Source organism: Danio rerio, chromosome 7, assembly GCF_049306965.1.
Source record: "Danio rerio strain Tuebingen ecotype United States chromosome 7, GRCz12tu, whole genome shotgun sequence".
Classification (NCBI taxonomy): Eukaryota; Metazoa; Chordata; class Actinopteri; order Cypriniformes; family Danionidae; genus Danio; species Danio rerio.
In genome coordinates this window covers 75,482,108-75,495,182 of record NC_133182.1, presented here as the reverse complement: position 1 = coordinate 75,495,182, position 13,075 = coordinate 75,482,108, and the positions used below count along the sequence as shown (strand labels likewise).

The window sequence follows — 13,075 nt, the reverse complement described above, 5'->3', positions numbered from 1 at the left end:
CAGAGTTAACAGTAACAAAGTTGACAGTAACAGACAGTAACATAATTAACAGTAGCAGAGTTAACAGTAACAGAGTTGACAGTAACAGAGTTAACAATAACAGAGTTAACAATAACAGAGTTAACAGTAACAAAGTTGACAGTAACAGACAGTAACATAGTTAACAGTAGCAGAGTTAACAGTAACAGAGTTGACAGTAACAGAGTTAACAGTAGCAGAGTTGACAGTAACAGAGTTAACAATAACAGAGTTAACATTAACAGAGTTGACAGTAACAAACAACAACAGATTTGACAGTAACCAAGTTGACAGCAAGAGTTGACTGTAACAGACAACAACATAGTTGACAGTAACAGAGTTGACAGTAACAGACAACAACAGAGTTGACAGTAACAGAGTTGACAGTAACAGACAGTAACAGAGTTGACAGTAACAGAGTTGACAGTAACAGAGTTAACAATAACAAAGTTGACAGTAACAGAGTTGACAGTAACAGAGTTAACAATAACAGAGTTAACAATAACAGAGTTAACAGTAACAGAGTTGACAGTAACAGAGTTAACAATAACAGAGTTAACAATAACAGAGTTAACAATAACAAAGTTGACAGTAACAGACAGTAACAGAGTTAACAGTAGCAGAGTTGACAGTAACAGAGTTGACAGTAACAGAGTTAACAATAACAGAGTTACCATTAACAGAGTTGACAGTAACAAACAACAACAGATTTGACAGTAACCAAGTTGACAGCAAGAGTTGACTGTAACAGACAACAACATAGTTGACAGTAACAGAGTTGACAGTAACAGACAACAACAGAGTTGACAGTAACAGAGTTGACAGTAACAGACAACAACAGAGTTGAAAGAGTTAACAGTAACAGATTTGACAGTAATAGACAACAACAGAGTTTGCAATAACAGAGTTGACAGTAACAGATAACAGCAGAGTTGACAGAAAAAAGAGAACAACATAGTTAAAAGTAACATAGTTGACAGTAACAGAATTAACAGTAACAGAGTTGGCAGAAACAGAGTTGACAGCAGAACCGTGCAGAGACTGTTTAAGGGGCATGTGCAGGATGAAATTTTGAAGACTAAAAAGGGCATGTGCACTGCACAGGTTGAGCCCTATGTGTGCACGTGCATGGTTGACAGTAACAAACTGTTAATGTGTTGTATTATATTATACCCTACAGTTGTAGAAACTACAATAACTACAGGGTCAATTCTTAGTATTACTGTAGTTTTTGCATTACCATAGTAACAACAGAATTACCACAACAAATTAATTAAAGTACTTTACTATAGTATGATAACTACGTATTGTCTCATTGTTTATTATTATATTATATGGAATTATTTTTAAATCTCTAATTATTATTATTATTATTATTATTTTTATTATTATTATTATTATTATTATTATTAAATGACAAAAATGTATGTTGTGTTAGTCAGGCACCAATTCACCATGACAGATTTCCTTCTACATGTACTCTCAATAAGTATGATTCTGATTTTGATTTTGATTCGGATTCGGATAACAGCATCTATTATTTTTGCTGCAATCCTGAGAGTAATACAATAAGTTTCAGTTCAACAAACATCTTGGATATCAGCCACCGCAACTCCCTTAAGAAGAGTAATAAAGAAACTGCACCGCCGATGTTCAGAGACAACGTATGTGTTCAATTATTATTTCTGAAGAAACGCACATTAACGAGTTTATTAAAGCAAAACATCTAAGAGCATTTCATCGGGCAAACATGGCAGATTGCACCATTGTTCTGTCATTTTGAGAAGGTCGCATCATTTTCAGTGCAGGTCATCAAATAATATTGAACAAACAACATGCAGACATCAGTGTTGAATAATAGTCCGATCATATTTGAGGTTTATATGATCTCACATCTCCCTGGAAGAATATAAAGTCTGACATGAAGCCTCTGAGCTCATTTATTTGAAATGAAGGAGAGATATAATGTGCTATTGTTGCGTTCAGTGCACTTCCAGTACAGTGTGTTTATCTGCTGCTTCACGCTTTCATTTATCAAACACATTTGTATGCATCACACTATGCAAGATACGTTTATTGCTCAGAAACGATGCCGTTTTTCTATTTGTATGTACATGCATATGCTGTATATATCTTTTCAGATTGTGATGGAAGTGTCTGTTGTGTGTGTTTTCAGGAGTGTCCCAGTGGTGTGGTCAATGAAGACACATTTAAGGAAATTTACGCTCAGTTTTTCCCACAGGGAGGTGAGTGTCATTTCAACTCATAGATTATCTTTAACGGTTTCCTTTATAGGGCTGCACGGTTGTGCAGTGAATAGCACTTTCACCTCACAGCAAGAAGGTCGCTGGTTCGAGCCTCGGTTGGGTCAGTTGGCATTTCTGTGTGGAGTTTGCAAGTTCTCCCCGTATGCGTGGGTTTCTGGTTTCCCCCACAAGTCCAAAGACATGCGCTATAGGTGAATTGGGTGAGCTAAATTGTCCGTAGTGTATGTGTGTAATTGAGTGTGTATGGGTGTTTCCCTTTGATGGGTTGCAGCTGCAAGGGCATCTGCTGCATAAAACATATGCTGGATAAGTTGGCGGTTCATTCCGCTGTGGCGACCCCAGATTAATAAAGGGACTAAGCCGAAAAAGAAAATGAATGAATGAGTTTCCTTTATACTTGTGTTGTGTGCTGTGAATATGAACACAAACTAATATAAATAAAATAAACTAACATTTATGTTGTATTTGATTTTTTGTTGGTATTGGAGATTCTGATAAACAATTTTCACTCAGGTAAAGTCTGGAAATAATCACGCAGAAGTGTGAAGTAACACATCTAAGTAAATATGAGTTTGGTCGAAAGTCTATGATTTTTTTCTGTAAAAATACACAATGTTTGCATAGACTTATTAAATCATGTTTACGCTTAAAAAAATGTTAAATAAAATTAAATATATATATATGTATGTATGTATGTATGTATGTATGTATGTATGTATATATATATATATATATATATATATATATATATATATATATATATATATAAATATATGTTAATTATAAATTATATATAAATATATAATAAAAAAGTATATAATTATAATAACATTAGTCATAAGTAAATATGATGCAAACGTTGCAATTATGAGATATTCATCATAATTATTTGTCCTTTTTATAATGTACTCATAACTGATTTTGTAATATAATATAATATAATATAATATAATATAATATAATATAATATAATATAATATAATGTAATGTTATAAAAGAAAAAATTTATAAAGTCTTTTTTATAAATTTTGTAATATAATATACAGTCATAAAAATCAGATAAAATCTCAGAAATATGAAGCAAACATTACAGTTATTAATTATGATTCAGTTTAGTGTTTTATAATTTTTACTTTTTATAGTATACTAAAGCATAAGATTTTATATAATATAAGATAATATAATATAATATAATATAAAATAATATAATATAATATATGAGAATATTATACGAGTAATAGTGCGATATGGCTCTATATCAGCACTGGTGGGAGGCGTGCGTTGGCACAAGTGACAATATACATCCATATTGCACTGCTACGAATTTTATATTACATTTATACAACAGTTCGACGACATAATCGTGTGTATAAAAAAGGCAATCAAACATGTAGAGTCTCAATATCCTTTTGTAAGAGGAACTACTTTTTTTCTGTCTTTCATTCGCATCTGAAGCTAATGATTCACAAACGTCACTTTAGAGCTAGCATTTGAATGATTCTCTAGCGTAATGTCTAAAGTGAAGACAACAAAGGCGATTTTGCTCACATTTTAAGATTAAAAGGCTGAACAGCATGAAAACTGATTAGTTGAAGTATGTATACATACTGTGACTTACTGATTATATTATATTATATTGTAGTATATTATATTATATTTTATTGTATTGTATTATATTATATTATATTGTATTATATTATATTATATTATATTATATTATATTATATTATATTGTATTATATTATATTATATTATATTATATTATATTATATTATATTATATTGTATTATATTATATTGTATTATATTATATTATATTATATTATATTATATTATATTATATTATATTATATTATATTGTAGTATATTATATTATATTATTTTATTTTATGCAGCAACTACATAACACCAAACATTTCAGACACACACATACTCACAAATCACACACTCTCTCATTGTTGTGAATGGAGGTCTTTCTGTAGTGGTTCCTCTCTTTTGACTCACATGATTTGTGCCACTGTACAGTCAGACGAGTGGTTTTCTAATTATGTGTTTGCGCATCATTATTTGTCAGGGATTGTGACAAATCTCCCTCACGAGGCTCTTCTCATTCCAGACCATTCACATACACACGCTGCTTGTATTATTTATAGTATAATAGATCATAGTCTGTGCTAAGCTTATGCATTTGCTTTGTTATTGAGCAGAATAAGCTGCGGGATGAGTTAATGACATTGCGGTGACTGAGCTGAGCAGTTCCTCTTTTATTTTTCAGATGCATCGACGTATGCACATTTTCTGTTCAACGCATTCGACACAGATCACAACGGCTCGGTCAGCTTTGAGGTAAGAACTAATAACGAACATCAGGCACATACACAGCTGAAGTCACAATTATTAGCTCTTTTTTCTTTTTCAAATATTTTCCAATAATTATAATCCAATAATAATATTTTTTCTTCCGAATTCTGAATATCGCAGCAGAAATCTAGACTCCAATTTTTCCAATCGTCTATTGTCGACCCTGTGGGAATTGTAGCCTCAGTTTCCTGTTCTTAGCTGACAGGAGTGGCACCCGGTCTGGTCTTCTGCTGCTGTAGCCCATCTGCCTCAAGGTTGGACGTTAGAGGTGTGAACCTATACTGGTCTCATGGTTTGGTTCGGTTACGATTATCATGCCTTTGATTCGGTTCAATTCGATATCTCGGTGCATCACGGTGCATTGACGATGCTTTCCATTAACCCCCGGTTTCGCAAACAAGGTTTAAGACTAGTCAAGATTAAATTGCATGTTTGAGCTGTCTCAACTCAAAATAACTTGCAGGGAGATGTCTTAAAGTACATCAGTGTCATTTTTTGTTTCCAGGTGCACACCAGTAATATATTTTTCTAAGGCCATTTTTTTTTTTTAAATGTGGCTTAAATAGCCTTATTTAACTGAGGACTAGTCCTGGCTTAATCTAAGCCCTGTTTGTGAAACTGGGCCATACAGTGTTATATTTTAGGGGGGAGGCTATAACAAGCTGTCTGTATAAACACACAGACAAACAGCACCACACTGTCTCTCATTTAAACACATACACAAACATAGACAGCACCAAACAAACAAACACACACACCAACACACACACACGCACACACTTAAGCCTTTGCAACAGGGAGAGCTCGAGCTGAGCGGAGCAGAAAAAAAAAGAAGAAGCACTTTTCTGACGGTCCCTTACTGAGAGCTCCTCTCAGCGCGAGCTCTCCCGGCTAAACACATATTGCGAGGGCTTAAATGGAGCAGTGATCGTAATGTCAATCGAAAAAAAGAAAGACAGCTGTGAAACATAACCAGCTTTGTCTTTTTGTAGGAAACACACTTTAGATCTTTTTAGGGTAAGAGGTTTTTTGAGTTATTGCCGTCTATAACTGAATGTGTGTCAGGAATATCGAAAACAAAACCAACTGAACCGCGCTCATTTCTGGCGCCCCCCTGGATATACAGCGCCCTTAGCATTTGCCTATGGTGCCTATGCCACGGGCCGGCCCTGGGTTGGCAACTGAGTGTTGTAAATACAACCATGCCATGTTCAGTTAAAAGTTGATGAAAAATTACCCATAATTCCCAGGGATTTATTTATTTTACTGCAAACATTGAAAAACATAACCCAGCTAGTGGCCTTTTACATGTTATGCATCAGCTTAAGTGAAGTTTTTCAAACTAATTTCGAGAGGAGCACGTGATATGATTGACTCTGATCTCTGAGCTCAGGGTTCTCTCCCGGGACAGCATGCCAAACCTGCTTACAGTTGTCAAGCAATATCTAAGTGTGAACTCTTGAAACACAAACAAACGCAGTTTGAGCTGTTATGAAAAAAAAAGGTTCCCCTCAAGTTGACCCCTGTCGCAGAAATGTCTTGAATGACAAAAGCTTGTGCAGTCTGTATCTCGCAGACACAACAACAACAACAACAACAACAACAACAACAAAAACAATAAAAAAAACATTTTAGCAACTCTGAACCTTTAGTTTGCAGATGACAAGGATTTCAATCTCGAACAAGCCTCGCTGCTGCTCTGAGATACAGTAATTAAACCAAACCAGAGCATCCCCGTCTTGTTTTTATTAACAAACCTTGGCTTGTCCTGTAGTCGTTTAGCTTAAGGCTTCTTCCGTCACTTCTGGTAATTAAAAATCTTGATTGCTCATGTGAAAAGAAGAGCATGAAAGAATTGCTCTCATCAGGGAGTAGAAAAAAATGTGTATGTGATTATTAAAGTATTTTTTCCTATGCACATAATAGACATGTAACCTCAAATCAGTGTTTTAAATGTTGCATTCAATCATTTAAATAGCATAAGATCAAGCATCAGCTAAAGTGTGAAACATAAATATTTGAATAATTCTGACTTCAGCTGTACGTATTTACGCAAGATTATTCTGTATTCTTGGACTGATTTCTCAATGTGTTTGATTGTATTCCAGGATTTTGTAATGGGTCTTTCCATTCTCTTACGAGGCAGCGTTCAGGAGAAGCTTAACTGGGCATTTAACCTCTATGATATTAATAAAGATGGATATATAACAAAGGAGGTACAGTACGCATGAAGAAAAGTAGTATACAACCGAGTTCCTTTTGTTAAAATCCATTAATCTGAAGTAACACTGAATTGGTCAATGCATTTACTCACACGAACAAACAATAAACAATACATTTATTACAGCATTTGTTCATGTTAGTCAATGAAAATACAGTTGTTATCCATTTATGTTAACTCACGGCGCATTAACTAATGTTAACAAGCATAGGTTTGGATGTATTCATTAGTTAATGTTGAACTATGATTAATAAATGCTGTACACGTATTGTCTATAATTAGTTCTTGTTAGTACAGTGAATACATTAGCTGTTGAAACCTTATTGTAAAGTGTGAATTGATTGGATGTAACAACCAATAATGCTCTGGGGTGTGTTTCACAAACAACAACGTAACTCGCGGCTGGACTATCACAATATGATGCATCGATGTAGTGACGAGTGTTTACAAAAACACGTAGTTTCTCTGTCGCAAATCCATCATTTGGGCCACGTTAGTTATAGTGCAAAACACCATAATGATGCTTTAAACGTGGTGGAGTAACTACCTCTTTATAGAAGAACCCCATCATTTCTATATGTAAATGATATTGTGTTACACGCACACGCATTTAAAAAAAAAAATCCAATATTAGTTTTGGTAAAAACATGCACTCGCTTTCCATATTAATTGAAATATATGTAGATGGCACATATAGGGCCAGTGTTTGCTCTATATATTATTGAGAACATTACGCACTCTATTCTACAACATAAAATCATTTACAAAAAGCGTATTCTAATCTCATATATCATATAAATAAATAAATGGGAAGGCTGTTTATTAAGAAATTAAATTTAATAATATTATTATTATTATTATTATTATTATTATTAATAAGTAGGATGTTGTTTATTTATTTATTTATATTTTTAAGTCTACTTTTACAATTTGACACATGTAAACCACTGCAGAACCGTTCTAACCAACAGGCCCATGTAATATACAGTACAGATACTTAATAAATAACCCACTGTAAATTAAAAGCATTAACGTATGCTATTTTGCATCTGTTGCATAAAACATGTGCTGGCTAAGTTGGTGGTTCATTTCGCCGTGGCAACTACGGATAAATAAAGGGACTAAGCCGAAAAGAAAATGAATGAATAAATGAATGAATGAATGAATGAATGCATAAATACAACCAACAATGGTCAGAATTAAAATATAGTCATACATAAAGTCATATATAGTAAAATAAATATAATATATTTAATATTATAGAGTATAAACATTTTACATTTTGAGATGAAAGCAATTATAACAAAAAAAAGGCCAAACTAGGAGATACAAACTAAGAAATGACTAAATACTGTTACTTTATATTTAACATTTCAAGTTAATAATAACTAGGCCCACACGGAATCTTCGCGCGCAGATTTCTGCAGATTTTTAGCCCATCATTAGTTCTGTTATTTACTTTACTAAATGTGTGTAAATCTATATTTATTCAGTTTTTTAATTAATTACAGTAATATTATTGACTAATATGAAAATGTTCATCTGATTTATGTACAATTCACTTTGTACATTCATATTTTCTGTCTTTTAGTAGCGATATTATATGAGAGACTTGCTTTGTTTACCAAATAAAGTGAATTTAATTGGATTTGCATTTTAAACAATAAATAAAAGTTTAAAAGTTCACATATTAAGGTTTTAGTTATGATACTCCCAAAACAATTCCGCAGAAATCTGCAGATTTTCCGCAAAATTCTCAGCAGAAATAGCCAAAAACGACCGCAGATTCCGTCTGGCCCTAATATTAACACAACGTAACAATACGTTTGCATTATATAGAGCAGTGGTTCCCAAACTGGGGTGCGCAGTCTGACAACCAGGGGTGCGCGAGAGAATGTATGTAATGGTGGAACATTTTATTCTTTTATTTTTATGCATTTATCTTGGGTGAACTTCACATGTCATATTTTTAAGAGAAAAGATAAAAACAGAGAGAGAGAGAAACAGAAATCGCATTACAAATTGTAATTTACAACCTATGCATGAAGCTGTGAAAATGGTCAACTTTATAAAAGCTTGTCCATTAAATTCACCTATTTTATTATATTTTATTTTAATCACGTATAGAGAATAAAATGTGTATGTAGTTATTGTAGTTATTAGAAAGGGTTGCACACAGCAAAAAGTTTGGGAACCACTGATATAGAGCACTGTGTTCTGGAGAATATTTTTCATTGGCAGTTTGTGACACCAAATACAACTAAACGTAACAAACTGAACCCCATTATAAAATATTATCAGAAAGACACTTACATATCAATAAACGATGTAAAAACGTCAATAAACATGTTGTTTGTGTTTCACAGGAAATGTTAGACATCATAAAGTCCATCTATGACATGATGGGGAAATGCACATATCCCATACTCAAGGAGGAAACTCCGCGACAGCATGTGGAGATATTTTTCCAGGTGGGATTGATTTTTTTCCCCCTCTATATACTGTAATTTATTAAGTATTGATTGTTTTTGAAATAGAAAATAGGATTTCTCCTCTGTGTTTACTGGAGAGTACATTGATGAAGCCGGAATGTTCTCATCTATTTTTTATGTATTAAACTAATAAAGTCTACACATTTAGTTCCACCAAAGTAATGACACTAAATGTATTAATGTCATTATTTTGGTGGTTAATGTAATAATTTTGGTTGATCAAAAGGCCATCAATGTGTGGATGTCAAATAGACGTTAATTCGACTTTAATTCAATTTCTTAATTCATGATTTTCAATGTTGTTTTGACATCAAGGTGCCTGCTGGGAAGCAAAAAAAGGCTAAAACTAAATGAATATATATACCACAAATGTCGACCCTCTGACCCTTTTTTGTGTGTGTTTGGACAGAAAATGGACAAAAACAGAGATGGAGTGGTGACTATAGATGAATTTATAGACTGCTGTCAAAATGTAAGTCTGTTTCTGTCTTTAATATGATGTTGTGCATGAATGTCTTTATTGAAAAGGGCTCTTATGTAATGACTTGAGTCTCCTCAGGTGAGTTTTTACCTCTTTGTGTGTGCGCGTGTGTGTGTGTGTGTGTGTGTGTGTGTGCGTGTGTGTGCGTGTGTGTGTGCGCGTGTGTGTGTGCGCATGTGTGTGTGTGTGTTTTACAGGATGAGAACATCATGAGATCAATGCAGCTTTTTGAGAACGTCATTTAACATCTGTATGGACTCTGTTGGCGGGCCAGCGCATAAATAAACACCTTTATACTCCACAAACCCAGATGTCTGAGTGCTAGCTGCGATTCGTTCACGGAAAACAACATTTGTAATTACGAAGAACGTTATTTTTGCTTTTGTTGTTGTAAATTCTTCTTTTTCAATTGCATGCATGAGCCTTTCCCACACAAATGTCTAAAACGACCAGAAGCCATTGTTACATACTCTACATTGACCATTATATGAATTATATGTTTATTAATTTATTAATAAATACAATGAAAATTTGCTGAAAGTGGACTCACCCTCAGGTTTGTTTCAGGTGGAGATATTTACCATTAAAGGTCTCTGAAGTGCCTTGAAACACACAGCTTTATTCAGTGTGTTGATGTCATTTCCAATAAAGTAAGAAGAGTGGGCGGGGCTTACTTAGAAGCCCCTTTCTCTTTTAAAAACACCCAATCGAATTTAGCGTCTAGTCATAACTTAAATCATTCATAAATCATGTCATGTCTTATGTCAAAAAACATCATAAGTTTCGTAACTTTTTGATTATCGAATATTTCGTACAAATTTGCAAAGAACAAACAAATTACAAATAATTCGCTTTCGTTCATACAAATGAGTACGATTTGTTCATCCCCAATGAAAGGTAGGTTTAGGGGTGGGGTTTTGGGGGCACGCCTCCTTTTTTTAAAAATCGTACATTTTCATACTAATAAAATTGCATGAGTTTTTTTCAAATTAGCCACTTTTTCGCCAATACATAAAATAGTTACGTTTTCTCGCGAGATTGAGCCAGATGCACTTTATTTAATGTCTCTGGACCACAGCAGACTTGATTAGCATAATTTAGCATCTATTTCGGATTAGCATTTCGCTTCGGATTCTAGAGAGCATTTGATTGGTCAGGAAATCTGGCGGGAAGCAGAAGTGCAGAGTGATGTCATCAAAAGCGTTTATTCATGTTGACTGAGAGACTGTAAGTTGGCTTATATTATTATCAAAATGTGGATTTTGTTAATGTTTTGGAGCGTTATAACTAAATAAAACCTTACCGCTAGCATATATGTAATTAAATCGAAAAATACTAATTTATTAATACTAATACTAATAAATAATTGAGATTACTTTAAAATGTGGTAAAAAAATTATAATAATAATACATAAATAAAAATGATAAATAAGGGCAACACGGTGGCTCAGTGGTTAGCACTGTCACCTCACAGCAAGAAGGTCGCTGGTTTGAGTCACGGCTGGGTCAGTTGGCATTTCTGTGTGGAGTTTGCATGTTCTCCCCGTGTTGGCTTGTTTTTCCTTCGGGTGCTCCGGTTTCCCCTACAGTCCAAAGACATGCGTTATAGGGCAATTAAACAAACTAAATTAGCCATAGTGTATGTGAATGAGTGTGTATGGATGTTTCCCAGTACTGGGTTGCAGCTCGAAGGGCATCCGCTGTGGTGACCCCTGATAAATAAGGGACTAAGCCGAAGGAAAATGAATGAATGACCCCTGATGATGCTGTATATTGAGGCAGCCATTGACTTTAACTATTCAAACCTCAAAGGATTACAGTTTCAGCTGAAAAAAAAGTGTCTACTGAAGACAAAAGGCACCTAAATCTAGAATGATCTGAGGGTGAGGAAATAAACAGCAAGTTTTCATTTTTTGGGTGAACTATCCCTTTAAAAGTTTCAACAATTCATAAAGTTCAGCAAAGATTGTACTGTACGTTACTATTGTGTTACAGACATGAAAAAATACTCTAGTAATTTATAGTAAATACTATATGTTTTTGAACCATAATATTGTATAGTGTATTATACTGTAAGTATTACAGCATTTACTTTGTTAATGAACTGTTTACTGTAATATTGACCACAGTGAACTGAAAAACTAATAGTTGTTGTTTTACCATAGCAACTACCACAATAGAATCACCACAAATTCTCTACTATAGCATGGTTCAAACACACACACACATATATATATATATATATATATTTAAGTGCTGTGAAACGATTAATTGCAATCAATCACATCCAAGATAAAAGTTTGTGTATGTATGAAAGTGACATGGTTGTTGGTGCCAGACGGGCTGGTCTGAGTATTTCAGAAACTGCTGACCTACTGGGATTTTCACGCACAACCATCTCTAGGGTTTACAGAGAATGGTCCAAAAAAGAGAAAATATATATAGGCCCAAATGCCTTGTGGATGCCAGAGGTCAGAGGAGAATGGCCAGACTGATTCCAGCTAATAGAAAGGCAACAGTAACTCAAACAACCACTTGTTACAACCGAGGTCTGCAGAAGAGCATCTCTGAACCCACAACAACACGTCCAACCTTGAGGCGGATGGATGGATCCATCCTGCCTTGTATCAATGGTTCAGGCTGGTGGTGGTGGTGTAATGGTGTGGGGGATATTTTCTTGCACACTTTGGGCTCATTAGTACCGATTGAGCATCGTGTCGAACGCCACAGCCTACCCGAGTATTGTTGCTGGCCATGTCCATCCCTTTATGACTACAGTGTCCCCATCTTCTGATGGCTACTTCCAGCAGGATAACGATCCATGTTATAAAGCGTGAATCATCTCAGACTGCTTTCTTGAACAAGACAATGAGTTCACTGTACTCAAATGGCCTCCACAGTCACCAGAACTCAATCCAATAGAGCACCTTTGGGATGTATAAATACACACACATATTGTATAAAATATAATTTTGCTATACATTTACATATATATTAATCATGATTAATTGTTTGACAGCACTTTTCTATATATATATATATATATATATATATATATATATATATATATATATATATATATATATATATATATATAYACACACACACACACACACACACACACACACACACACACACACACACAATAGCAAATATATACAATGTTAGTATTTACTATAAATTATAATGCATCCCACAGCACAAATTCATGGTAAATAATCTGGTGTTTTTAAGCA

General features: G+C 34.1%; 1 protein-coding gene across 8 annotated transcripts in view; it reads left to right on the top strand.

Annotated features, from left to right (window-relative positions):
• The window catches only part of kcnip4a (potassium voltage-gated channel interacting protein 4a), a 314,740-nt gene extending 302,478 nt beyond the window's left edge, over positions 1-12,262 (top strand). For 5 of the 8 annotated variants that reach the window (XM_068222786.2, XM_068222788.2, XM_068222785.2 and 2 more), the window contains 6 exons: positions 2,195-2,264; positions 4,560-4,630; positions 6,754-6,861; positions 9,233-9,337; positions 9,768-9,830; positions 10,037-12,036. In XM_068222786.2, coding sequence (XP_068078887.1) covers positions 2,195-2,264; positions 4,560-4,630; positions 6,754-6,861; positions 9,233-9,337; positions 9,768-9,830; positions 10,037-10,084 — 465 coding nt within the window. In that variant the 3' untranslated portion in view covers positions 10,085-12,036. Of the gene's footprint in view, positions 1-2,194; positions 2,265-4,559; positions 4,631-6,753; positions 6,862-9,232; positions 9,338-9,767; positions 9,831-10,036 lie in introns of all 8 variants that reach the window. The other 3 variants (XM_068222787.2, XM_021478058.3, XM_017357141.4) reach the window with 2 other exon arrangements.
• The last annotated feature ends 813 nt before the right edge of the window (positions 12,263-13,075 follow it).